Source organism: Dromaius novaehollandiae, chromosome 26 (genome assembly GCF_036370855.1).
Source record: "Dromaius novaehollandiae isolate bDroNov1 chromosome 26, bDroNov1.hap1, whole genome shotgun sequence".
In the NCBI taxonomy this organism is placed as follows: Eukaryota; Metazoa; Chordata; class Aves; order Casuariiformes; family Dromaiidae; genus Dromaius; species Dromaius novaehollandiae.
The window spans coordinates 4,181,929-4,209,751 of NC_088123.1; the positions used below are offsets into that span (position 1 = coordinate 4,181,929).

The 27,823-nt window shown below is 43.0% G+C and overlaps 2 protein-coding genes across 7 annotated transcripts in view; both read right to left on the minus strand.

The window, feature by feature from the left end:
- Nucleotides 1–2,949: 2,949 nt before the first annotated feature.
- Nucleotides 2,950–19,151, minus strand: NFU1 (NFU1 iron-sulfur cluster scaffold). 2 transcript variants are annotated; one of them, XM_064497918.1, is made up of 8 exons: nt 18,999–19,151; nt 16,755–16,861; nt 13,322–13,457; nt 11,270–11,336; nt 10,268–10,382; nt 8,458–8,521; nt 5,920–6,094; nt 2,950–4,732 (listed from the first exon to the last, which is right to left on the minus strand). In XM_064497918.1, the coding sequence occupies exons 1-8, from the start codon at nt 19,043–19,045 to the stop codon at nt 4,685–4,687; spliced, it is 759 nt and encodes a 252-aa protein (XP_064353988.1). In that variant the 5' UTR covers nt 19,046–19,151; the 3' UTR covers nt 2,950–4,684. The 2 variants fall into 2 exon arrangements, 1 of the variants encoding a protein (XP_064353988.1); XR_010385190.1 differs by lacking the exon at nt 2,950–4,732 and adding an exon at nt 5,003–5,767 and having other exon boundaries at nt 5,847–6,094.
- A 2,312-nt stretch (nt 19,152–21,463) lies between these two features.
- The window catches only part of AAK1 (AP2 associated kinase 1), an 84,865-nt gene continuing 78,505 nt past the window's right edge, over nt 21,464–27,823 (minus strand). For all 5 annotated transcript variants that reach the window (XM_064497658.1, XM_064497657.1, XM_064497660.1 and 2 more), the window contains one exon: nt 21,464–27,683. In XM_064497658.1, the coding sequence (XP_064353728.1) occupies nt 26,551–27,683 (1,133 nt within the window). In that variant the 3' untranslated portion in view covers nt 21,464–26,550. The remainder of the gene's footprint in view (nt 27,684–27,823) is intronic.

Sequence of the window (27,823 nt, forward strand, 5' to 3'; positions counted from 1 at the left end):
CCGGGTCCGGCGGCCTCCGGCGCAGGCAGCGGGGCGAGGCGGCGCCGCGCGGGCCGGGCCGGGCCGGCAGGGGGGCTCGCACGCCGCCGCGGGGCCCCGCTGGCGATGCATCCCCCGGCCGTCAGCTTTTAGAGGTGACAAAATACGGTCTCCTCCGAGCTCAGCGGCTTCTCCGAGCTCAGGTAGTGAACAAGCAGCGCCGTCAGGGGCAGAGGGGTAACTCCCGGCCCCCTGCCAGCCCCAGGAACCGAATCCGTGTGCCCTAACCTCCGGTACTGCCTTCTCACCGCTCCGTGACGGCACTTGCTCACAAGAAAGATAAAGGAGCCATTAAGATGAATCTGCAAAGCGAACAAGGTCTGGCGTAGCTCACAAAGGATTGATAGACTTGTTCATTCAGCCTGGTATCTAAGTTACAATGTTTACATTAATACCATGATTAAGTATTGTTTGAAAAATGATTAGCAGCCTAAAGCCACAAAAGAGCTACAAAGCCCTTCCTTAAAAAAAAAAAGAAATAAAGAAATAAAGAAAAAAGCCATTCGCTTAACTTTAGCTGAACACTAAGATGTCAATAAAGCAGTATTTCCATACAAAGCCCACAGGCAAACAAAAAACAAAAATGTTAGTATTAAAAAAAAAAAAACAACACAGAACAGAACAGTGGCAGATTTTGAACTCAGCCTTGCTGCGAGAAGAATCTGTCCAGAAAGGAACAAAAGCAAAAAGGTCACTGATCTAAGAAACATTAAAAGTAAATAGCCAGCACGCATAGCTGCTTGTGTGTTGTTTGTTCACCAAAGACATCAGTAATAGCCTAGGGTGATGAACACATTCCCTATGATTTAATTTTGTATATTATTAATACAAAATGAAGCTGCTCAGTGCTTTATTTTCCCTCATTTCTGAAGATGGAGGAGGGCTGGCTTTAAAATCTGATTTTTCCTCAATTGTGGTTACAGAGGAGTCCACTTTCACAGCTTTAATTAGAAAGCTGAATACCTTGTAACAGCACAAGCTACTAACCCATTTTAACAGTACAAGTCAGAAGCACCTTACCACTCAGACCTATGTGATATCTGATAATGTTATAAAAACAAACACCTCAAGTTGGGACTAAATCATCCATCCTTATGTATCAGTCCTGGTGCAAATCTTCTACAATTTTTACACGTAACAGAAACTTAGCTCCATGTCCTTTTTCTTGAAGTTCCTATATATTCCCCCTCCCCGATAAAAGCCAAAATTTATCCCCAAGAAAACCCGTTACTTTATTCCAAGGCTTGCTGCATATGCAATACATGGCTTGACTAACATTAATAGTTCTTGCTGATGAAGATGTGTAACTTATTACCAAAGGGAGAAATGTGAAAACAGTTTCCCAAATTGTCTCACATACGTGAACTTTTTAAACTAGCAGTATGGGTCATGGTTAGGAAAAAACCCACCTCCTCCTCCCCTAGCCTAAAGTTACTTCACTTGAAATAGAAGTTTTGGCTAGAAATCCTGAATTTTAGATAGACTGCAAACTATTATCTCCTAGAAAAAAAGTGTTTTGTGATCCCCAACAGAACACATTTTGAGTGTTAAAATCATGTAATCTGAGCTATTTCCCCCTGCAGCTGTGCTGAAAGTACCTGCTCCATAAATCCTGTCACCAAACGCTGTCGATGTCGATTGCTTCTATCATGCAATACAGCACTACCAGATGACTGCCTTATAGACAAACAGGCTAATTTCTCCTAGAAGCATGGAATGAGTCACATCCTGACAAAAATGCACGTCTCCACCTGTAAACAGTTTTAAGATGACAAGAATTTAGATTGCTGTAATCAACTGTTCCTATAAAAGAGAGCACTAGAATAGCTTAGGAAACATAAATGGATAGGGCATGTTTTCTATATTTGAAACTGGTGCAAATAAAAATGGCCAAATGGCAGACAATCATTCTGCACTTATCTATGGCACAGCAAAAAAAAGAAAGAAAAAGGTACTTTTGTTACAACAGAATCATTTTTTGCAATCAGTATTATTTTAAATGCAATACTTAACTGCAATTTTTGAAATTATAACAGTCAAAAAACTGTGCTGACCTGAATGTTACGGTACAGCACGGCTTGTCAACCATTTAACCGAAGAGCCCTCTTTAAAAGAAGAGCTCCAAGAACATCACATACCGTACTGTCACAGGGGACACTGAAATGTGCAAAGTTTTGGGGTCTTGGGAAGGGGGCCAGGGTGGGGGAACAGCACCCTCTAACTAACAGGGTTTCTGTCCAAGAACTAAGCTTTTCCATACAGAGCTCTGAAGGTTCAAACAGAAGCTTCTGAAGATTTGCTCTGATGATTTCACCTCTTTGGGCTGTCATAATGTTAGAGTCTGTGGTGACTGTTAATGCTGTGAATAACAGATCTTTTTAAGACAGTAAACTTGTTGGGTCAGCACTCGTTGGAAAAATGGTGCCCAACCACTGCAGCATTACTGAACACAATGGCTGCCACATGGGAGCTGTTTTTATCGACTCGGTGTATGAAGTGGCAGTTAACTCCTCTCTTGGCTTTAGTTTATGCAGAGGTAGAGAGTTCCCCCACTGCTATATACTGTACCGACACAGACAAAAGCTGCCCTAAAGAGCTAACTTTGTAATGGGACCAAACAGGTACAAGAAGGTGGAACGTGTTATGTGCTTCTCTTTCCAAGACAGAGCTTGAGGAACTTGGGCAAGCTCATGGAGGAAATACGTGTTAGACATGGAATCTTTTCAACCTCAAGATCACAAGACACTTCATCTTCAGCCTCAGTGCACGCAGGCTGAATTTGGTCCTATTTGTACTAACCAAAACCCCATTAAAAACAAGACTGGAAGTACAAACACAACAGCAGAACTGGATCCTTACTGTACCTGAAAGAAATTAGTACTGCTTAATTAAGGAACAAAGACCACATCATAAGACACACATTTTATTCAACACAATAAAAAGCTATTTTGCTGTTTAAGTATGGGCATATACAGTGCACTGAATTGTCAAATTAGGCCTAAAAAGCTCTGATTTTGAGAAACCATTAATACTACTAGCCATTCTGAGGCTTACTGATGAACAAGAATGCAGCGATAGCATTTGCACAAGCTGTCTTTTGAATAGTATCAATCTACCTCAAGGGTATTTTTGTCACTGATATACCTCTAAGATTAGGCACTGTGTATTTTGTAAGAAGGTGAAGAAAACATGGTAATTTCAAACTCAAAATCCTAACCGGGTAATTTAAATGACATTAGGCTATTACTTTTACAAGAAAGCAGAAGAACTGCTTTGCTAACATATTCATTCTCAAATTCCTAACAAGTAATACAAAGTTTATGCTTACCACATGCTGATCTGCATACTACAGGAAAGACTCTCCGCTGACTTAACTGATCCAGTTTAGGGACTCAGTGGAATTATACTGGCAAGGAGGAAAAGAAGGGAACATACAGGAGGCTGTCAAATCCTTGCAACGGGGATTACTGCTATAACCATAAGCCAAATAATGACCGCAAACACAGCTCGACTGTCACAGCACAAAGAAGAAATAGTATCCCCGTCAGCCAAGCCATCTGCTAAAGCTAGGCACCAGGAAGAAATTAAGTCCTACACGCACAGAAATAAACAGAAGTGCTTGAAAAGTCCAACTTACGTATTTCAATTTCAGAACAATAAATATTTCCCTTCCTATAGTCCCTAAAACTGGAGCGTGTTCTACTCTGCCACGTCTTCCCTCAGCCAGGGCAGCCAAGTTACACATAAGCTGCGCTCTTTGGCACCGTAGAAGGAGCAAACAGGATACGGCATAGGTAAACACATTAATTTGCTTTGCTGTACTGCAGATGTAATTTGTGCCCTTAAGCATTGCACATTCATCTTGATGTCGGCATATTATGTTGAGAAATCCTCTTTTGCAAGTTTAAACAGACCACTAATGGGGGCTAAACAATTTTACTTCTCAATAAGCTAATTAGTTTCTCTAGTTACTAAAGCTGATAAGGATCATCTTCTAACGTTTATTAAAAAAAGACAGAACTTTTATAATAACTCACATTTTTTGTTTCTGTTGCTATTGTCTGTGCAGTGTTAGGGAGCAAGTAGGGTAGGTAACTTCCACAAATACTGCCAATATTGCATCCTCTAAAATAAACAGTTGAAGTTGTCTGTTATTTTCCACACAAAACTGACAGCAACCAAAACCTTTAACAAAAGGCTGCATAAAATTAACATTCCTGCATCTCCCATTTCCAGAAGAAGGGCAGATACTCCTGCAAGCCCCATAAAGAGGTTTGGAAAAAAATACTTAATACTTCTGTTGCATAAAAAGTAGTCAAGAAAAGTTACTTCTGTTCCCCTCCTTTTTTATTCTTGAATTTTTGTATGACAGAACAACGGAGACATACATCACCATTTTTAAATGCCTGCCATTTGTTTCTTAAAGCACAGCGCAAAGTAGTTACAAACAGACCGAAAGGATTCTTTACTGAGTGCGGGAGATTTAATAAATTAGTGGACAAACTGCTTAAACTGAGGAGACATTTTCACAGGAGAAAGTGAAAATGTTTTCTGAAGAGAAAGGCAAATTTGGTTGTTTCTCAGCACATGGCTGATTTACATACAGCAAGAGGTAAATACTTATTTGGCCACAGATAGTGCTAGCTCAAGTAGAATTTGCTTCTTTCTCCACGTCATCATCATCGTCAACAACCTGAAAACAAAATCCAGAAGTAGCTTAAGTAAGCAGTTTAAACTCTAGGCCCCCCATAGGATTACATACAGAATTTATTACATCAACCCTAACATTATGAGGTGCTTAATCCTTGCGGGACTCAAGGAGAGAAGCAGTTATCTTACGTCACTCAGTAACAATGGACACAAGAAAACAGTAAGGAACTTAAAACCAAAAATGCCATGAGGAGCGGTGGCTGACACAACAGCAGGCTGGTCAATTTACTACAAAAGCCAACAGAACAATCACTACAGTGTATCCTATTTTTATTGACAGAACAAAAAAATCCACATGTTAGCGGACAAAAACTTGTCCTTTATTACCACGGAGTCCCCAAAACACAAAGCTAGCTTCCACTGACAAACGCAGAACAGCTTCTTGTGAAGTAATCCCAGATCAAAATACAAACAGTACTGTTTTTGAGACTAGAAATAAACAGTGCTTTTGAAACTATGTAAAGAAAAAAAAGGGGGGGGGTATAGCAATTTTCCTGAGGTATGCTACAAGAGTATTTTTTAAATCAAGTTTAGACTTAAAGCAATTGCTTGGCGGGGCGGGCAACCAGATAGCTGTAAACAAGAGGGTGGGGAGGGAGGGCTTTGTTCAGTTTCACGTACACATAGGTTTTAATAGCTAGATCAGTCTAGGAAAATGCACATTGTCCTCAGTTTATAATCCAGATACTCCAGCCTATCTTAATTCACCACTTAGTTCTCTTCACACTCAATTTATAATCCCAGAACTGTACTGGGTATCAATTTCCAAGGAGGACTTTGAAGGAAATAGAGACATCTTCAAAGTGTTCAAGGCTTCATGGAAATCTCCTTTTTCCAGTAAATTAAAAAGACAGAGAACATATTATTAAATAAACTGTGCAGTACCAGAAAATTTTCTAAGTTGAGCACGACAGTACTCTTCACACTGCCCCACATCGTTTTGAATAAAAATATACAGCATCTTCTGGCTTGAAAAAACTGCATCTATGCATGCTGTACTTCTGTTTAAACCAACAACCTGTGTATGATGGAAAGGGACCTTTTTTTCAACTCAAAAGAAAACCACTTTCTCCTATCTCACATCTTAAACCAACAACCTGTGTATGATGGAAAGGGACCTTTTTTTCAACTCAAAAGAAAACCACTTTCTCCTATCTCGTATCAGCCCACCTGTTCCACGCCTTCCACTTCAGGGATGTAGAACTGCAGCATGTTCTGTATTCCGTTCTTCAGGGTTATGATGGAACTGGGACAGCTGGTGCACGAACCCTGCAACTTCAGCTGCACTATCCCATCTTCAAAGCCTTTAAAAATAACATCACCTCCATCTTCTTGCACTGTTGGCCTGAAGGAACACAGTACCCAATGTAACATAAGTATGGCTGAAATACATTTCATTCTAGAAATCTTTAAAAGAGTTCTATTTAATATACCCAAAGAACTGGCAAGCTCTAGTGACTAAAGCCCTCTCTCTCTACTACCACCTGCTTCAGATTTCCAACAATTCATATTTCGGTAGCCTCTCTCACATTCATGGCTACTGTCTTTCTATAGCATATTAAGCAAGAAATTTGAGAACACTGCAGGACAGGAAAATGTTACTTTCTAAATCTCCACCCTCTATACTGCAACTTACCGTAGACTGAATGCAGTAATACATGAATGAATATCTAAATTCTAGGGAGAAGGGTGAGCACCTTAGAGCAGGGGTTGGATTCAGCCTGCAGAGTAATCCTGATCTGCCTTGAGGTCCTCCCCAGTCTTCATGTGATGACGCATACCTCAGTTTTGCACCAAAATCCAGGTGTCTACCATCGTGTAATAGGTGCACATCCTACCACATGATGCATGTGCATCTGTTACATGACTAGGAACGGTGATAAAGAGTCCCTGCGTGCTTCCATAAATGAATACATAGTTGACCCTTGTTTATGCAAGGGAGAAAAAAAGCTCCAAATATTTAAAAGCCCAATCCTGTTAACTGATGAAGAAACCAGCATCACTTAAGATCATATCCCAATACTACTAGCATTTCTGCAGCCTGGACTCCTTTTGTGACCAACAAATACCCAGCATTTTAACTGCATCCCCATAGCAACATTTTTCCAGACCAAGCTAAAACCATCAAGTTACTCCAACAGAAGCTCTTTATACTAATTTCCAAAATAACTCTTTTGAGAACTACACTCTTAACAGAATAATCTACAAATCCAACACATTTATTAACAACTCACTGTAGCAAATTACCTCCATTCCAGAAAGCCAACAGATGTAATACAGGACTAAAAATTCATTTTTTATTTAAAAATAAGATTTTAACACGCTACAGTACCTTTCAGATCTCCATTCCTCCGACCCTGCACCTTCTGACTTTTTTGCCCATATTTTTCATCGACTAAACAATAAATGTTCTGTATGCACCACCAGTTTATATATAACTTCTGCAAACTGTCCTGCTGTATAATGAAGTAAAATACACTGCTGCTAGTATTCTCATCAACAGCTTCTTGGTCCAGGGGGAAAAAAAAAAAAAAAAAAAAAAAAGGTGGTGGGAGGGAACCAGTAACTTTAACAGAAATTCTGTGGGTTTTAAGAAAGGCCACAGGGAAATCTAAGACTAACATACCATAAGGATTTTAAGTGACCACATACCCAGCAAGAGCAGGGCTTACTGAATGCTACTTTCTATCATGATTTTGTATAATATTATATTTGGGTAAAATGTTTCAATGCTTAGTACATACTTCAATACGCTTTAGGAAAATGTTTCAACTTTTTTCTGCCTTTTTCCCTCTTTCCTTTGAGGCAAACTAACTAGTGCCATGTGTCAGCTCTGAGACAACCGACCTTTTAAAATTTCTGAAATTATGAAATATAAAAAAGTCCAAATCCATTGCATCTTCTGGAAAAATGAAAATGAATTCCATGATTTTGACCCATGTACAAGTTTCTGGTTACTATAATTTGTGAACTGGGGAAAAAGGTGCCATCAGATATAAGACAACTTGAAAAAGACATCAGGCATTTTTCACTGCATCCAGAATGTAACGTTTCTTACTGCTTTCAGTTCACTTTGGGAGGCAATTAATGAACATAAAAATATACTTCAGGTAAACAAAACGATCCACTAGCCACTCTCAAGACTTCACTAGTAAACACAAGATTCTAAATTCAAGCTGTGTTAAAATACAGATGAAACTGCATGAGAGTGTATGGACAAAATCCACTAAGCTCAGACACCCAGGGAAACCTACTAGTGTATCTTCCTTCAGAGTATAACCTACGTTGCCTGAAATACTCGGAAGGACAAGTATAATGAGGACAGAGATGAACAAAACAGAGAAAAAAGAAAGAGGCTGCCATAAAACCAAAGATTATTTCTGTTGTTTTCGATATCTAGTAATAACCAGGTTAAATCCAAGGGGCCTGTTTAAATAAACTATGGATGGTAAGATCCTGCAGTACTCTAAAAACACTCAGCAATAGGGACTCTGTTCAGCACATAGTTTGTTTAAACAGGAAAACTAGATAGAAAATTTTCAATTGGAGGAAACAGTATTCACAGCTCTGGCTGGTTTTGCATTTTATACCCCCACGCTAGATACTGAACTGTGAAATCACAAACAACTAGGAAAAAAATGCACTGTTCTCCAAATCATTCCAAAACACAAGGCTAACTCATTTCATCTAGCAATGTTCCTGGTTTACCTTATTCTTGTGTCCAGCAGTTCTTTAATCATCAATACAACTTCATCATCATCTTCTGATGGTGCTTTGGGGGAAAAGAAAAAGGGGGGGGGGGATCAGAATACAGGAGGAGTTTCATTATGGTTGCTAACACTATATCCATAATGGCAGTATGAAATAGTATAAACATCGCTGAGATGACTGAAACCAAAAGGCAAAAGTCTAATTCAGAGTAAACATCTTCATCTGAATTACCCATATTTACATCACAGACTTTCACCAACACGAAACAACGTTAGTCCACAGTTCTCCTCAAATAACAGACAAAGGCCTTAACAGACAACGGTAGTGCAACCTTTTCTGATGGGAAAAGCAGCATAGGAAAAATAAAAGCAACAACTAACATTCAATAAGGATGCCTGGGTTAGGAAAGGGTCCTCAAAAGGAATGTTTTAGCAACCCAACCCAAGCGTCCTTGGACTCACCCACATACGGTGAAACATGAAGGGCTCCACTGCATAACCCTTCAGAAAAATACTAACGTGCATTGGGCAAAAAGTGACAGATTCCAGTTTACTAGAATGTCACAATCCCCATCAGTTTCTTGAATAGCCAACTGAATGACTAGCTCATCGGTATTTTTTCCTCTGGGAGGAAGAAATTATCAATGGGTCTGTTTTTAGCCATTCGGTATATAATTTCAAGTCCAGTGTTTGCCTTGTAGATTTATTTTTAAAAAGTTTTTTTCCCCCAAATAAAGTAAAATCTACATGAATATTAAAAGGAAATCCATACATGATAGAGCAGAGAGGAATTAAATAATCACAATGTTCCTTAAAACACTGGGGAAAGAAAAACTGCACAAACAGGTAAGGTGCAAATGAAAAAATACAGGGCAAAAAACTCCCCTTGAGTTAAACTGTAAGCTAGTCTCAATACTTTCTATGACAGTTTGGAAAAGAAACACAGACCCACGCTTTATTAAGAACCTGAAAAAATGGCAATTAGTAGTATCACAAAAAACTTTAAAGAAGTTTGCAACTGAAGATGATAGCTTTCTCAGGACTCTTGAGAAAAAAAAATAGCTTTTACTTTTAATTATGTCCCTGAAGTCTTTTAAGCATCTCACATTTTTTAAAATGTCTTTTCACTGGAACCAAAATATATAGCCTTAAATATTTCTATGTTACTTTTCACTGTCACTGCAGACAGGCTTTCTAGAAAGTCCTGCAGCCATCTTAAGCTATTTCTTTACTCTTATCTGCATATCTTAACACACGTAGATGACTTAACATTTCTTGTTCACGTAAGACCACAAACCCATCATTAATATGTGGGCATTAAGCCTGGACACTCTTTTTTGATTTAAGAGGGGAAATGGAACCCTTTGTAGGGGCCCATTAAAAAAAGGGGGGCAGGGATGTGAAGCAATGTTCAACAGCTTTGTAAAAGGAAACTCTATACTTGCAAAAAAACAAAACCAAACCAAAACAAAACAAAAACACACACACAATAAAAGTATGACCAGAGAACATGGTCCACACTGCCAAAAAACATAATTCAGCATAGCTCCTGTGAAGATACAGACCTCATACTATGTTACATAAGAAGCAGGCTTTATATTCGTGGTTAAGCAACTGTTTTGGACAGTCCATTTTTTCTTCCACTACAACATACGCATTCTGCAATTTCCTTCCTGAGTTAATTTTAGCAGCTTTCACTTTAAATTCTCTTGCATGCTTTTCTGAGGTACAGATGTGCGACCTTCTGGGTACGGTAAGGATGAAAACCAGAGGAAGATACTGGCCTCTTCCTGAAAAGTTCAATTTACCTGTATCTATCCTAGGTGCCTCTTCAGTAACTATAGGTAAACCAGAGGCAAAGAAATCCATTATAGTCGCATAAATGTCCGGTTTCAGCAAGTTCCAATCAAGGTCTTCACTCTCCTATGAAAATCAGAAGAAAAATGAATAAAAACAGAGCATCTGCTTCTCAATAATATTAAATTACACTGGGATCCTTCTTATGTTAAAAATATCGTAATGGGCACTCATGTTTGATGCATGAATTTTATTGCATAGTTTTGTGAAGTGTGGCTCGGTCAAAAATGCTTAGTAAGACTCAATTTAAAATAGTCAATAGAAAGGTTTCCTTGTTTGCAAGCCAAATGCTATAAAAAAACCTAAAAAAAAAAAAACCACCCCAGCCACTAACAACTGATGTTGAAAAATAAAGTTTCCTAAATACATTATTTGACACACACTTTTGCCAAACTGTTTCAGAGACTCAATTCTGAGTTTGGTTCCCTTTGATTCTGGGCCAAAGTATCATTCACTGAATCGCCCTATGGTCTCCATACAATAAAAATGTAACTGCGTGACTACTATGCAAAGCCTGACTTCTGCTGATATGAACTCCACACCTTAGATAAACACAACACTGCCTACAAGGTACTTGATCCCAATCACTAAATAATTTAACCTAGGAGAGATCTCTGGAAGCCATCTAGTCCAACTCCCTGTTCAAAGCCAAGCCAACTTCCAAGTTGAGCAGGTTGCTCAAGGTATCATCGAGTCAAGCACTAACCATTTGCAAGAGCAGATAATCTACAACTGGTCTGGGCAACCTGTTCCAGCGCTTATCCACTCACTGTGATTTTTCCCCCCCCTATTATGTTACTGGAATTTCCCTTAATACCACCTTGTGACCATGCCTCTAATACTTGCACCATGCATCTCCAAGAAGAGTCTGAATGGATCTTCTCTACAACCATTTATTACGTAGCTGAATCACAGTTCGTATTTTAGCCTATTTGAATCACTGTTCTGCTTACCTTTGTGATTGTGATGAAGTCTGGCCCAAAGAAGACACTTTTAACTCCTTCAATTCGGAATAACTGTCTAAAACAAAACAAAGCGCACGCTTCAGCCAAACTCCTAAGAAGATTTATTTAATCCATCCCAGAAAAAAGTTCTAGAACATATTTCTAGACAAAAATTAGCGCCTCTAAAAACAGAACCACTAAGAGAGACTGGCAGTTAATTTACCTGCAGTATAGTACCTCCTCAGTTTCACTAAGAGCCAGGAGATCCTGCTGTGAAGCCGTATAGGAAGTAAAATTGAATATATCTTACACAACTTTTCCAAAAGATAAGCAAAAGAGCTAGTCTCTCTCCAGATCTTTTTTTGAAGGCAAAATTATAGAACTCAGAGTTAAATCCAGCAAAAGACTGTAATGATTATTTCTGGAAAGAAAGGAACATATTTTCTTTAGTTTATAGAGATGAAAAAAAGATATTCTCCTGAAGCAGTGAAAGACCAAGAAAGATGAATACAGGAATCAGAAATATCACCACAAAGGTATGTGTGATGAAAAAATGCCAGAAGAGATTTCACAATATCCATTTGAAAGAATTTCCACATAGGAAATAGTTATAAGCCTATTGTGTGTTTTAAACCAACTGCATTTTCAGGTTAACTAAACAATGAAATTATACGAATGCACTAAACTAAGACCAATGAAACACTTTTATTTGGAAAATGCATTTTCTATTTGAAGGTAAATGAGCACTCTAATTACAAAAACTGTAATCTGAGGTTTAACAATATATATTAGTCATATAATTGTCTTCCATTAACCCACACAACACACATAATCAAAGCGTTCTTGCCATGGTACGCATGTTAGCATATACATCACCTTTGAGGAAAAAGTCTACTTGCAGATATCTGACAACATAATGCCACTTTCTGACAGCTTTCTGCAACCTAACGTACTTTGGCATAATCAGATCCTACTGTTTCAGCAGTCTGACAACATATTTTCATGTCCTGGAAAACCTTTCACATTGCATTTGTTACCTTGAAGTCACAGAGCTTTGCTCATAAAGGTGCTGTTTGCTCTCAAACAATTCAGCCAGAGCGCTTTGGAAACGTTACGGCTGTGTGGTTGATAACCCTATACTTCCTGGAGAGCGTCACATGGAATAGCTTCCACTTGCACGCAGTTCTTTCGACGTACACAAAGATGACTTAAACTAGGATCTCTGGAGGTAACTTATTACAGCATTTCCGGATCTCACTCTCCAACCAAAGCCTTTCCACCCACATAAGAGATGAAACTTATTTTCAGAGGCTAATGTGAAAGCAGTAACAAAAATGCAAAAATAGGTGCTTCCAAGGATTTCCAGAGAGACTTGTGATAGTGCTCCAAACCCCTTTTACTCCAAGATGATATAAATAGATTATTTGCATAGTGATTCTTACTCCAGGTTATGTATTTTGGTATTGAGAGTTGCAAAACCCAAGACCTGTTATAGATCAAACCTGAAAAAGCAGGCCAAAACAGGCCAATGTTTTTTCAACATCTGAAACATCATAAACTCTCTTCAAAGGAAAAATCCATTGGCTCCGAAGTGCCGGTTAACATCAACATTTGCCAAATAAAGCAAGCTACTCATTTTAAACGTGTAACATTTGTGACTATTTAGTTCCCTATGTTGCCCATTTCCTAACTCTGAAAAGCTGTATGATTTCCAAGCAACTGCTCAAAGTAGGAGCCTTCTGATGGGAAAGGTTTTACAAAATCAGGGCAAGAGGTCTCACCAATTATGCAGCATATATCTTCAAGCTCACTGGACTTTATTGCATGAACTAGATCATGAGGCATTCTTCCACAATATTGACACAGGTAGTACGGAAACACAGCATGATTACTTTGGTAACAATAATCTTTCCAGCTTCAATTTTATGCATGAGTAAAGCAACATGAAAAACCGAAATCCAGCCCATCTGTTCACGAACACTCAGCTACGTTTAAAACATCAGTTGTAGACACACACCACATGCAAGTCCCCCAAACAAATTATGACAAGTTTAATAATACCTTGCTAAAGGTGAGCAAAACGCTGCAGCTGGTGAGGAAAATTCCATAGTCCTTGACTCCAGCACCTCTTTTCCTGGAATAAACTTTAAACTATTTGGATTTGGTGTGTCCTGGGTTTGAATAAACATGCATCTTACTGGAAATTAAAAAAAAGAAAGTTAATGTAATCAGGCAGAAGCAGCTTAAGAGAAGAAATTCAAAGATCCTGCCTATTTAGCCAGTCAAGACTATTAATGACCACTGTGCTGTGAAAAACAAAGAACAGTCTGTGTAATGCTACTTCCAAAACATGATTCAATGCGTTCTATGAAAGCATCTCAACTAACATGAAGACCGATAAACACAGTCGCTTTATCTTATAAGGAACAAGCAGATAAATGTAACCTTGTGTTTGCTTCTCTTACTAACTTTTATTAAATAAAAAGCCTCCTACTCAAAGGCCAAGATTTGCAACCTTCATTTCTCTGTTGTCTTCAGGTTTTTTTTATTTTATGATCCTCAAATGTTGTGAGGTCCCTCCTCCAGCATTATCACTTACTCTTCATAGCATTAAAGGACACACAGAGCCAGTTTTAGTAACCCTCTCTTGAAGATACCCATGATTTATGATTTTTTTTTTACTCTTCCAGAATTATCAAAAACATACATAGTAACAGTTACAGCCAACCACACCCTGTTTGTAACACTTTCATGGGGTAAGACATCACTGTAAACAGAGAATCTGTCCCACTTTTCAAAAGTTTATATAGTTTTCTACAGCTACTCCAACCATTTTATTGGAATTCACAGCTCAACCGATATCATCTCTCCTCTAGAAACTGAACCTAATCAGCAATTTGAAGTAAAATTATTTGTATGTCACTAGTAAAGATGTTTAAAAGATAATGTTGATTGCGTTTTATTATTTACTGAAGTTACCGGCAGGGGGAGGATCTTTTTTTTAAAGGAGTGTTAAAAGAAAAAGGTTGGTCTTGAATAAAAATGAAAACTATACATTTAATGGAGTACTTTCAATAGCATATTTTCCTGTGGACATGTCCACAGAGGACATCTGATATCCCACTGAAGGTAAACATCAGTTCCAGACAGTCCCCCTTCTCCTGTTTTTCTTTCTAGTCACTACTTTCCCTGCATACCTAATCAGGCCACGAAATAGGCAATGACATTTGTTCTTCTCAAAGTAGTACAGTACATTCAGCAAACAAAAAATGCATTTTAAAAACAAAAATCCCCAGAAACTAATATTTATAAATAAATCACACCTGAGAAACAAGCTTACATTAACTTCAGATACGTATGATACAGAGGGATTTAAAACAACAAAAAAAGCTGACATTTTCATTTCCTGAACTGCCATTTTGATAATGACTCTCTAGTAGTAGATGACAAATCAGGCTATTTATAAATTGCCAAATTGTTACTGCAGGTGTCTGTCATGGTAACAACCCATTTAACTCGAACACACACTATGGCAAAGTACGCACACGCTACTTGCTTAAAGAAAAAAAGACAGCATAGAAACATTTATGCTTTAACATGAAAAGTGTAGTCCTGATTCAACAAGCAACTACTTAGCTTTATCCACAGGGATGGAAGAAGAACACACCTTCCAGATCAACGCAGCACAGAAAATCATATCCAGTGTAACAACGTAAATTGCAAATAACCTACGATTTGGATGGTGTAAACTGAATGTCTTCCGCAGTGGAAAATCCATCTTCCTAAGACTAGGCTTTTCCAACAACCAAACTGCAGTTCTTTGTACAAATGTGAATAACCCAGTTAGAATTTATTATTCAGTAGCTGGTAGGGAGCTGTATTTACACACAACATCTATATTGTTTCTTTCAATTCTCTAAGGAACACCATATGTACTTGGTTATTATTCCATTCTATAATCTACTCGAGTAAGATGAAGATATCAAACAGAAGCAGACTTTAGAAGGACATTTGCAAAAGCAGGTAAAATGCTTGGATGACTAAAGCTTTCACAGTAGACCTGTCTAACTACGTGATTAAATTTGAAATGAAAAACCATAGTGCTGGACCAGATAGGACTGGACTCCTCTGAAATCAAAATTAAGAAGAAACTGCTGCCTGAGCAGACTCATTTAAATAAGATTTCCATTTGTGACTAATCCCATGCAACAGCACCTGCAGATTATCTTTTTAACTCTTTCTTTTGCTACAGCACTCTAGAGCAGTTGCAAAAGCAGAATGATTTTCTGCAGCACAAGTTTCATAGTTTGGGGGGGGGTGTTTGCTGAGTATACTGCCTTAGGAAAAACTGTACAAGCAGACACAATAAACCAAATCTCAGCCTTTGCTTTTTCAGGTTATTGTCAAGTTACTATTGCAGATAATATTAATGGGGAATGTATCCTTTGACAGTGTGCTACTGAAAGGACTACCTTTGCTATTGTGCATCATTTTTCTACTTAACGGAGACAGTATTCTAAGTGAGAGTCTGAACGTCTCTGGCTGCCTCACACACATTTTTCATTTTCTACAGGAGATGTCTTCAACCTGAAGTAAAAATGTCAGGTCGAGTCTGCATATCATAGTTATGAACAAATTAACTGCACAGGCTAACAAGCTGCGAGGGCAGGGGTTATCTTACTAGTAAAACGGATTTGAATCACAACGCACAGACAAAAAATACACCTTAGCAGCAATTCTATTAGTTTCCTTATTGTTAAGCCCAAATTTGATCATTGTAATACTTTTCATATTAGCGTATGTTAGCTTAGATTGCAAATACTAAATGGTTTCCGTTTAAGTTACCTTATTAAAACTGTAGTCAAATAGAAAGGAATTGGGGCAAAATGGAAAAAGCAAGATTTACCTCAAGCCTGAATATCCCCAGCACTAAAATACATGACACAACTTAGAATTAAAACAAAAAGTTTGAAGTTCTGTTCCCATAAATAACTAGATACGTACGTGGGAACATATTCACGAGGAGAAAAATTTAAAAAAGATAACATCACAGCACTAAAAACGAAAGCCTCTATGTTCATGCTTGCAAGATTATACTCTGGATGGTCAGCAAAGTTAACCTCGCTGAGCTCAGCAGCTGAAGCAGCACAGAGGGTAACAGCAGGTCTTTCATAAAGGATGCATTTACACCAAGATAGAATTTAAATTAAAAAGTGCAACAAAGCCCAAATAGTATGTTTTGCACCAGCAAAGCTCCTTACGAGTCTTGGAAGCTGAATGATATAGAAAAAGCATACATAATAAAGTACAAAGTGAGCAATCCGGGTCTTCCCTCCAAACTATGTGGTATGTGCTTGTACCCCATTAAAAAACATCCAGAAAATTCTACCAAACTCAGATTTCAGAAAAAATATACTTTCATTACTACCACAAAATAAAAAAATGGCACAATGCATTCATTACTTATTTTCACTTATTTTTAACCTGTATTTACCTGTATTACGGGATACCACAAATGGGAGAAATGGTTTCTTTTGTACAAGCTGGTGGAAAGACTGTTTAGTTATCAAATTATGGTCTTTTAACATCGTATGACAAAACCTAGAGAGAAATCACAATTTTAATAACAATTTCCAAATTAGGAGTTTGTACTTCTTCAGTACCCCAGAGAAGGAGAATTTCACATCCTCCTTGTATCCCCAGAACTCAGTAAGACACTCACCTACCTTCATCCTATCAGGTAATGTAGCAAACTTTACAGGTTAGATTACAGTATGTCCCCTTACTTTTTCCCCTAGACTCCACCTTCGCAGCAGCAGTAGAACAGATGTTCAGCACTTTCTCTCAGATTTCCTAACAAATTAGACTTAACTGTCCCACTTTTAAACACCTAAAACTTACTATAGGCTCCTTCGCAGTTACTAAAGGAAGGCAAATCACATTATATACGTGTAACAGAAGAGGATAAATACCCCAGAGGTGCCTCTTTGTCTTCCCTTTGACTGTAGCAAGAACCTAAAAATCTAGCTTGGACTAGATGCCTCATTTTTAGAAGATCGCAGACAGCTGAGGTGACTCCAACCCCAAACACCTGTGGCTAAACAAACGCCAGCATTTACTCCCATACTCCAGCAGTTTAGCTGGACAAATATAAGACTCTTCTATATAAGATTTTTCAAAGATATTAGACTGGCTAAACAGGTAATGCAATGGCTGCCCTTACACAAACAATTCTTCTAAGAGAAAAGCTAACAAGACAATGTTTGGATAAGAGACAAAAACTCTATTAGCTATACTTACTAAACTCTACGTCACCATTGTCCACCCCTATGCCTATATTTCTTCCCTTTCACAAATAAGTAAATTGGATATATTCCAGTTTACATATTTGTTCTCGGCATGGGAGAACAAGACCCTCAGAATGAAAACAGGCAAGTTAAAATTAAAAGTTCTGGTCCAAACCGGTCATATAAACCACACCAGCAGTCAAAATAGGATCATCATCAAAATATCATCTGCTGAGACAAAGCCCGCAGTGGGGAAAGCAGAAGGAAAAAGCAAACCATGAGAGAAATCAAGGAAATCAGAGTGATGAATCAGGGGCCTAACTTTCAAAACTTTGACTAGGTGCTTGCACATCTCTTCTCCGTAACTGTACACACAGCCAACAACATACAAATGCTTATTTTTATGTGTAAATTCCTAATTTATAACTGGGGGGGGGGGAATTACCCCTCACTGCATGATCCTTAGTATAGGTAGGAGGTGTATTTCCCTTCATTGCACATGTGGGGGGATAACCCCCCACTGCATGGTCCTTAGCAAGTGTATGTGTGTGTGTGGAAATACCTCTCGTTGCATCATCCTTGGCACATGCAGAGGAGAATTACTCCTTATCGCATAACACTTAGCATAGAGAAAGGGGTTAATTTTTCTTCATTGCACATATGTAGGGGACCAACTACCCCTCACTGTATGGTCCTAAGCACCTGTGGGGGGGATTACCCTCACTATATGGTCCTTATCACGTGCTGGGGGGGAATTAAGCCTCACTACATGGTCCTAAACACATATATGGAAGAATTTCCTCTCAATACATGACCCCTACCACATGTGAGGCAAAATTTCCCCTCACTACATGGTCCTTGTTGCATGTAGGGGGAAATTAACCCTCCCTACATGGCCCTTATCGCATGTGGGGGGGGATTTCCCCTCACTACACGGCCCTACGCACATGTAGGGTGCAATTTCCCCTCACTACACGGTCTTTATCGCATGTCGGAGGGGGATTTCCCCTCACTACACGTCCCCAAGCACACGCAGGGGGGACACAACCCCTCTCCGCCCGGCCCCGGGCGCACACGGCGGGGAGCCACCCTCCCTGCGTGCTCCTGAGCCCCCGCGGGGTAACCGCCCCTCAGCCGCGCACCGGGGTGCGCCCCGCCGGGGAACGGCCTCTCAGGCGGGGGGGATTAACGCCTCGCTGCCCAGCTCTAACACGGCGGGGAAGAAATAATCCTTCCCCGCCCGCCTGCAGCGAGGGAGAAACAACTTCGCCCTTCGCCGCGCTGCTGCCGCGGAGAGGGAAAGGGGAAGGACGAGGGGAGGGTGACGCGGCCGCAGCGCCGTGAGGTAGCGCGCGGGGAAGGGGCGAGGAGGGGCCCCGCGGGGCAGCGCCGGGCGCGCTCCTGTCCGCCCGTGGGCCGCGAGCAGCCGGCGGAGCCCCGCGGTCACCTACCGGCCGCCCAGCGCCGCAGCCGCGCCGAGCCACCGCGCAGCCGCCATCTTAGCGCTCCTCAGCGCCGCCGGGCGCCGCCTCTCCCCTCCCGCGCGAGGCACCGCCGCGGCCCCTGGCGGCAGCGGGCGGGAACGGCGGGCGGGAACGGTGCGCGCCGCGGCTGCGCCTGCAACGGGCGGGGGCGTGTGCAAAGGGGGGGGGCGCGTGCTGCAAAGACGGGGTGCAAAGGTGGTCGCAAAGGGGGGGGATGTTACGTGCAAAGCAGGGGGTGGTGTGCAAAGGGCGGGGTGCAAAAGGGGGCACGTGCGAAGGGCGGGGTGCAAAAGGGGGCACGTGCGAAGGGCGGGGTGCAAAGGCTCCAGCCGCAAAGAGGGGCATGGAAAGGAAGGGTGCAAAGAGAGGGGTGGTGGCTGCAAAGGGGGGTGCAAAGGTTTTAGCTGCAAAGGGCAGTGTTTGCAAAGGCTTTAGCTGCAAACGGGGGTGTTTGCAAAGGGAGGATGTTTCTGCAAAAGGAGGGGTGCAAGAGTTCTAGCTGCCAAGGGGGGTGCTAGCTACAGCCCCAGGCCTGCACCCCCCACCCCCATCCTCCACCCACCTCCCCCCTTCTTAATACCCAGCGTTTGTGGGGCACCTGAACTCCGGCGGCTGCTGCCTTATGTATTCAAGGGGGCTGGTTTGGTTTTTTGGGGTTTTTTTTTTAAGCAGGAAGGCACAGCAGCTAGGGATGCCCCAGAAGGGGACAGCAAAGCCTCCCCTTGGGGCTCTTTGATGATTTTAAGTGCCACGCGGCTGAAGAAAGGCCGCAGGGAGCAGCTACCGGCACAGCGCGGCTGTGGACGGGCCCACGAGCATGCACTGCCCAGCCCCAGTCCACCCCCCGTCACGACTTTGCTGGCAAAGACTCAACTTTTCTGCTTGAAATAAACACCCTGGATAAAGTGAAATATGCTCTTTTTCTAAGAACGAGCCTAGCAAGACACCAAACCCAAGTTTAACTAGAAATTTTTTTTAAATGGGTGGTTTTTCTTACCCTTCTGGGCCCTGCAAGCCGCCCCGGGGGCAGCGGGAGGCCTCAGCAGCTGCCGCAGAGCTCCGGGCTCCACTTCGCTTTACAGCCCCGAAGCGGCAGGACCTGCAACGGAGACCAATTTTAGGAAGGGGCCTGGGCAGGGGAGAGCTTGGCCGGGCACCCGCGGGGCCAGGGCAGCGGTTACTCACGGACACCTTTTCCTCCCACGCCGCCGCTCGCGCCTGCCCGGGCCTGCCCGTGCCTCCAGCCGCGCAGCCTTGCAGCGCCCTGTGCGAGCCAACAGATTATGGTAACAGCCAAATTAGTGACCTAATGTGATTGAAGGGGCATGTCCTAAAAAACCTCAAAGCCATTAAAAAACCCAAACCACCCCTGGAATGGGGGAGTCAAACTCAGCCTCTCTATCCCTATCGACCAGCCCTCTAGGAGCCCCCCCGCTTCTCCCTTCTGCTCTGAGCAGAAACCAGAAAATGAGAGTAAAGCCCTGCAAGACTCCCGCAAGGCCGAGGGCAGTGCCACAGGCCACACCGGCCCTTGGGAGACCTTTCGGGAGAGCCAGACTGCTGCATAAATCACAATCTGCTGAGAAGTGACCAAGAAACTGAGCACTGAGCCCCCCTCCCAGTAACCTACCAGCCCCTGGGTCTGCAGAAAATAATTACCAGGTTAATGCATTTATTGCAGTAGGTTTGGGGTGGAAGCTCCCGATTTTGCAGACTGCAACCACTGCCTGCATTTGAGGCCATTGCACCAGGAACAAGAAAAGAGCCGCTCTTGGGCAAAGGGGAACATTTGCACTTTCAGCAAGATTAACACATTATAGCGTGCCTGTCTGCGATGGCTTACTTTTTCCCCACTTTAGTGCTGTTATATTCCTGCCAGTTTTGGACTGAAAGCCATTTCCATACTTCTTATCCCATTACAGTTAATAGGACATAAAAATAAAGTGAATGTGCTTTTGCAGTTCCAGCCCTTCATGTCAGTAATCCCCTCACGTTCGGCTGGATCCGCTGTGCCCTGGCACGCAGCCGCGCTCACACGAAGCACGTCCCCGCCGCGCCTTGCCAAAACCTGCTCTTGGCAGCTTTCACTCACGTGCGGCCCATCATCCGTGGGGAAGGACGCATCCCGTGCCTGCTCTCATGCCTGCACGGCTCGAGGCCGCCGGGAAACCGGGCTGGCGCCGCGTGGCCCTGGTGCGGCCAGGTTTCTCCCCAGTAAACTGCAATATCCCGTAATAAACAGCAATATCCCTTGCTAAAAGACTCTGCTTAAACAAACAAGATTCAACTTTGCAACTGCCAGATAAAACAGAGGCACCGGTGAATTCGGTACCTTAGTACCAGCAGGAAGAAGCTAGTTAAAAACCAGGATCTTGGTATTCAGCAAAAATATTCTGCATAAACAGAGGAGAAGAAACACTCAGCAGAGAAGGTGCATTTTAATCAGATACAGTTTTAATAAAATGTACATAAGTTTACAACTTGAACATTTCTTCATGAAGATTATCAGAAACAGATGATCATGCCTGGAGTGCAATACTTTACTCCACTGATCTGCAAGTCGGAGGTATTTCCAACACCGCTCAGAATTACCCGAACAAAAACGCGGTTCAAACGAAACACTGCTCTTAGGGGACGTCACCCAAAGACACGCGGAGATTGTTCGTCACAGTCAGCCGGGGACACGGGCGCTTCGGCTCAGGCCTCCCGCTCGGCACAGAAACGGCGGCTCACGAGAGGCGGCGAGAGCTTCGCTCGCTGTTGGACTCGGTGGCAGCGATTCCCCACCAGCTGCATCCACTGGTGGTTTCCTAATCCCAGCTCCTCACCCAGAACAACACTTAAAATATAACAACACAAAAGCCAGCCCTCCCTACGCTTGCATACAACGATTTATCCCTTCGTGCTTCGTAGGGAGGGACAGGGGTCTGCAAGGGGGGAACAGTCGCTGGCTCGTTATTGCCCTACCCTCACGGGGGGTAGTTAGGTGTGTATGACACCCTTCACCCCACGTAGGATGGGAACGACGGGCCATGGCTTATTATTAGAAACAGTAAAGAGCTGATCAGGTTCCAGGAACGCGTTTCAGCACTGGAGCGAGATTACACTGCTGAGATACCTGCTGTGAAAACGCTTCGGAGTCATTTGGTGTACTAAAGGGCCTTGATTTAACACCATAAAAAACAAAAAACAAAAAAAGTCAACTCCCCAACACAACCATCTTTGGTGGAAGCTGAGTTAAAGTAAGCAGTTATCGCTTTGGAGTGATTGAGGGTTTAGGGACCACGCAGATCTCAGCCTGGCTCGGGTCTAACCGGGGGCACGCTTCAGGCACCGCGGTCCCGGCTGCGCTGCTACAAGCTCGGCATCTCCTAGGTGCTCCCTGCAGACCGGGATCACGGATCGGGTGTGCGCTGGCTTCAGGAAACTAAGATTGTAAACTTAACACTTACCACACACGACTACAGCACTGAGCTGGCTGGAGGGGAGCTGCGATACACTTACAGTCTTGGAAACACTGCACCAGACTGCAGGAAGGGCAGGTTAACACGACAGCGGCTGGTCCCGTTACGTGCGCTGAAAAAACACAACAGCGGTGAAGCACAGAGAGCCAAGCCACTTGCTTTTTTTTTTTTTTTTTTGCATGCAGAAACTCTGAGCAACCCCTCTGCAGGGACAGGATTTTAACTGCACTCGAGCTGAAGTCAGCAATGACTACGAAACAGAGCCAGTCCCTTTCCCGGTGCAAGTTTCAGATTGTTACAGCTTCATAAGCTGCGGGGATGAAATTTCTGCTTATAATTCATCACACCAAAGCTGCAGCACTGGCAGTGCAGGATTAGGAGGAATACGAGTTGGAAATTAGAATGAGTCAGATTAACAGACATTAAAATTCAATTTTCTGACCATAACCACAGATACACTACCTCATAGGTCACGTGCAAAGATGCAAACAAGCTTCCTTCCCCCCCATGTATTTAAAACCATTTAAACACTAGATGTATGCTGGCAGGATCGTGAGCTCTTCTGAGCAGGGTTAGCTTGCTCTTTGTGTAAAGTGCTTTATGAACATAAGCTGCCAAAACGCTAGCTGGAAGTGCAGCCTAACTAGACCTGAATCAGTGACTTGCTGCAAACACCAAGCCGCATGTTTGCACTCTCCCTTTCTCCCTCGCTCGGCAGTGTCGGATAGCTAGGTCCCAATTACCCCCAGCTCCCATCTCCACCTCGCCAACACCAGCAGTAAGAGAGGGGCAAGGAGCTCGCGCGGGAGTGCGAAGGGGAGCCGCCTCTCGCTTCCTTAACCGTGTTTTTTTTGCTAATTCAGACATTCCAAGTAGTGGACGTGAAACAGAATCGCAGCGTCCAAAGAAGTTCCACAGAATTATCCCAAAGCAACTTTTCAAGTAAAAAGGAAAGAACGGAAGAAGAGGCTGAATCCAGTCACCAGAGGAAACACCTTGAACACGCATCTGATTTACATGCTGTACCTGCCAATTCCAGCGAAGCATCTCTCGCCTCCACAGATTCATCCCTGCACTGTCCAGGTCTGACCTGCCTTCCATCAGCTCCCCAAGGGTGCTGAACAGCTTGGGGCCAAATCCAGTCTCCTGGCTGCACGCGTGGCCACGACACAGGCTGCATGGTGAAATGAATCGAGGCCCTCAAGCTCGGTCTCCTTTGTACCCCACAAATTTCACAGTTTGGTATCACAGTCACTCTCAGCATCTCTCATCGATCCAATCCAGCAGCAACCTATTTGGTCAGTTACTTTCAGGTATTTATTTAAAAAGAAAACTCAGTGACAACAAAATATAGAATAGACAACAGTCTCTGCTTAGCTGGAGAAGCTTCTCAGGAGAAAGCCAGAAATATCTGTACAGTACTTCTATTTTCTAGGGTTGGTGATAGAAGAGCACAGGAAAAACCCTCTGAACTACCCATGTGCACCGCTATTAACTCTAACTCAAAATGTAGCAGACCAGCTCCATACAGCATGACGTGACCTGACCTGGGCTCAGCAAGCCACTATTTGCCAGCAACTCAACCGTGCAAGCCAACTTGGCCTCCCTGCTTTCAAATACTGTCTCTCCCTACCCTCACGGCTTTTAAGACTCTAGTCCAAGGTCCCTCTTACTTCCAGGCAATCCCAGTGTCGAGCATGCCCATCAGCAACATTTGGCTCATCTCCTGCAGTTGGAGATGTTTTGAAGAGTAACTGAGTTGGGGGACTGGAAAGGAAATACGGAGCAGTAGGTAAGCCCTATTCGCACATGCTCCACCAGTCATCTCCTGGCAGTCAGGATTTTTCCATCCATCCTCGCCTTATGCCGCTCAGCTTAAAAGTCAGCAGTGAGTCAGCCCCAGACTGCATTCCCCTTCGTGTGCAATGTCGCGCTTCGTTTGAGCACGCTTCACGTGCATCTTTAACATGCCTGCTGAGATCCTTTAACGCCTATTATTTGGACATCAGACCAGCCAAAGCCATAGAGGTAGGTGGTGTCAGTTTTTTCCACGAGACTAGACTGAATTCTGTTTTCAGCTGCAGAAGCTTTCACTGGTGCAAAACCAGTGAATTAAGATGCGTGATCTCTGACCCTTCCTCCTCTCAGCGTGACAGTACTCTCACAGTGCTTTCTCCCTGAGCACTAGCCCGTCGGAGAGAAGGCAAAGCACAAACCTGCTCTATAGACAGCTGGTACCCATCTCCGCAGCCTACTCGTTGCTCCAAGAATTCCCCTGCGAAAGCCCCAAAAGCTCAGAGTCACGGACTTGGCTCTAAAGGCATAACGTGTCCTTGGTCTTCACCGCAAGGCTCCAGCTTGCATAATAACGATCAAATTCACTGTGGAAATAGCCACAGCAATCTTTTAAGAGACTTGGTGAGAAACTACGGGAGTTTTTTCCATAAGTGTCAAGCCCTTAAAAACAAAATGACCACAAAGATTTTCCTGGGAGACGTTCTGCAGCGCCTACATCTGTTAGGAGAAAGGATTACTACACCGCAAAGGACCATCAGTGACTGCGAGCCCAACGAGTCCCTGTATCTGGGTATTCTGAAAGCCAGTCCACACTTACGTATTGCATTTGCTGGCCTGAAATAGCGGTTCCAAGACACCTTATGTGACAAGGGGGGGTTGAAAAAGGAAAAGGGGAGGTTTCACTCTCTTGTCTCTATCTTACATCACTGAAAAGGGAGAGGCATAAAGTCTGCTTTGCTTCAGCCCAGCTACCAGCATGTGACAAATAGTTGCACTAAACCTTCGGGACTGTTTCCTCCACACACAATCTTGAGATTCATCACAGCAGTGACAGATGCGGGTGTCTTCAGGGATACGGCAGGAAGTGCAGTATTTCTAGAGTAAAGCACACGTTACCAAATGGAGTGCAAGTAGATTTTGTTTAACTTCATCTTAATGAACAGGAAAACCAAAGGCAGATTCTATAAATATAGAGTCAAGTTCTCCGCTAGTATAAATCAGTGTAACTGGATTGCAGCCAATGCTGAACTACACCAAATGAGGTATGTAGGATGAGGACCTCTACCAAGTTGTCTCCATAATGTACTTCCCCATAGGGTATATTTTAATACTGTAACAACGCATAGCTCTCTCCTTCAAAACACCATAGGCAAAACTTCAGGGTCCTACACTTTGGCATAAACCAGACAGAAAACACACACGTAAAAGTCAAAGTTCTTCCTGATCTTTTGATTTTCCAAACAACAGTAACAGCTTCAATTTATGCATCTGAGAGACATTTTGCAAGACCAGCGATCGAAGGCACTTTAAGTCCTTCCACCAACTCCTCCGGGCTCCCAAACGGGCCCGAGGGCAGGCGCACTTCCACAGGGTGCACGGCACGGCGAGCAAAGAGACTCTGCACGCACGAGGCCGATGCCCTGCTCACGTCAGCGGTGCACAAGCCTCATGCTAGGCATGGACTGCATGGTTACACTCAGCGTGCACATCACCTACGGACACGCACATAATTCACGACAGAACTACTCTCAAGCTACAGCTGCCAGGTTTACCATCATCACCAGCAACGGGAATATTCTAGCCTTCATCTCTTCCAGAAGTTCCCATTGGTAAGAAAAAAGTCATGACAACCCTTTAACCTGTGAAACAGTTTCCTTTCCAGAGCACTAGCCAGTCCTGCTTGACTTGCTCTGTAATCAATGAACATTGTAATTCATCTTATAATGCATTTCCCCAGCCACAGCCAGAAAGTACGGACTACTACAGGTTTGGAAAAGCATCTAAAAATAAGGGGAGGGGAGTGACAGTGAGAGGAGAGAGGTAAGAAGTAACTGGAAAGGATACGAAGATCCCAAGAGCCAGGCATTCAGACTAGCTAACATAACTTAAAATGGTTCAACTATGTATCACTGCAAATAGAATTCTGGCAAAAAGAAAAAAAATACATATATATTGCTATGTTGTTCAGTTCAACTAAGAGGTTCAAGGTCCTATGAGAGGTGCTTCTGGCAGAAGCACACCTCCCAGCTCACAGCAGATTAAGGCTTTTGCTTTCCCGATTTGGAAGGAAAGGGTGCCGAAGAAAAAGGATCCCCACTAGGTAGTTCTGTAGTCCTGGAAGACAGAGAAGCAATAGAGACAGATCCTGCTATGGCCTGTCTGTTTGTCTGAGAAACCACTTTGTAAGCAGCTATAGGTTTGACTTCGAGACCCTGCCCATCTTCTGGACTGTAGTGACGGGAATATTTCGACAAAGACTGTGGACGGAAAGGCTTGTTAGCCACTGAGCCCAGGATGGCTTCCTGGGGGAGTGCGTGTCCTCCTTGGTTTCTCTCGCTGGGCGTGCCACCATGCTCCTTCAGCACACACGGAGGGATGCTGTCCTGGGTCTCCACTGCTCTTATGGAAGACGATGGAAGATTAATTGGCTGAATAAACCCCACTGAGGGATACTGAGATCTAGCTGAGGCAGCGGACCCCCGCATTGCTGCATCCAGGCTTTGGAACACAGGATTAATCCCATGTGGGACATCACCCGTTTGGCTTATGAAAACGGGTGATGTGAACGGTTCCTTAGGAACACTGTGAGAAGTCAACTCTTCCATGCTTTTTTTTTTAGTGAAAGGTGCTCTCAGAAATACATCTGTCTCTTCTGGGTGTCTGTTGCCCTTGGAGATGAAAGGAGCTTTGGTAAAGACATCCACCTCATCAAGCACTTTTCTCGAGCTTCGGAAAGGAGCCGTGGCAAAAACATCCGGTTCGTTAAAAACCTCTCCAGTGTGTGGCTGGAAGGCAGGGAACAGCACCTCCCCTATTCCCCTCTGGGAAGGCTGGGAGCGGGAATCTTCTTTGGAAGCCTCACGTCTTTCCTTCGGCACAGACTGCAACTTGCAGGTTTCCTCCTCCTCTTCCGAATCCATCAGTAAAGGCCTGGACCCGCTACAATCCAAAATATCTCCTTCATGATCTGTCCCCTCCCCTTCGCTGCTATGGAAGGAGCTGTTGCTTGAAGGACCGTCTCTTGCTAAGTAGTCCGAGTCTGAGTTGTGCTGAGTTTTCACCTCCAGCATCTCAGACTGACCCTTGTACGAAGGGAGTCCATCACTGCCAGAGGGTCCTTTACAGAGCTCAAGAGCTACAACTGGAAACAGGGCTGGATCCCTCTGCAGACCTACAAATGCGAAAGAGAAGAGCGTTATTCAACAGGCTACACATCCTTAGTCATAAAAAAAAGCATGAAAGATACTAATTACACAAGACATATCATGATGTTCAGATTTAAACCACCATCACGCATGGAAAATGGGAAGG

Coding starts and splice junctions, on each gene's coding strand:
- NFU1 (XM_064497918.1), bottom strand. CDS start 19,045: ATGGCGGCTGCGCGGTGGCTCGGCGCGGCTGCGGCGCTGGGCGGCCG. Junction 11,337..13,321: donor TTTTGCTCACCTTTAGCAAG/GTATTATTAAAC, acceptor GTTTTGTTTTAG/ACAGTTATTCCGAATTGAAG. Junction 8,522..10,267: donor GGCACCTAGGATAGATACAG/GTAAATTGAACT, acceptor TTTCCCCCAAAG/CACCATCAGAAGATGATGAT.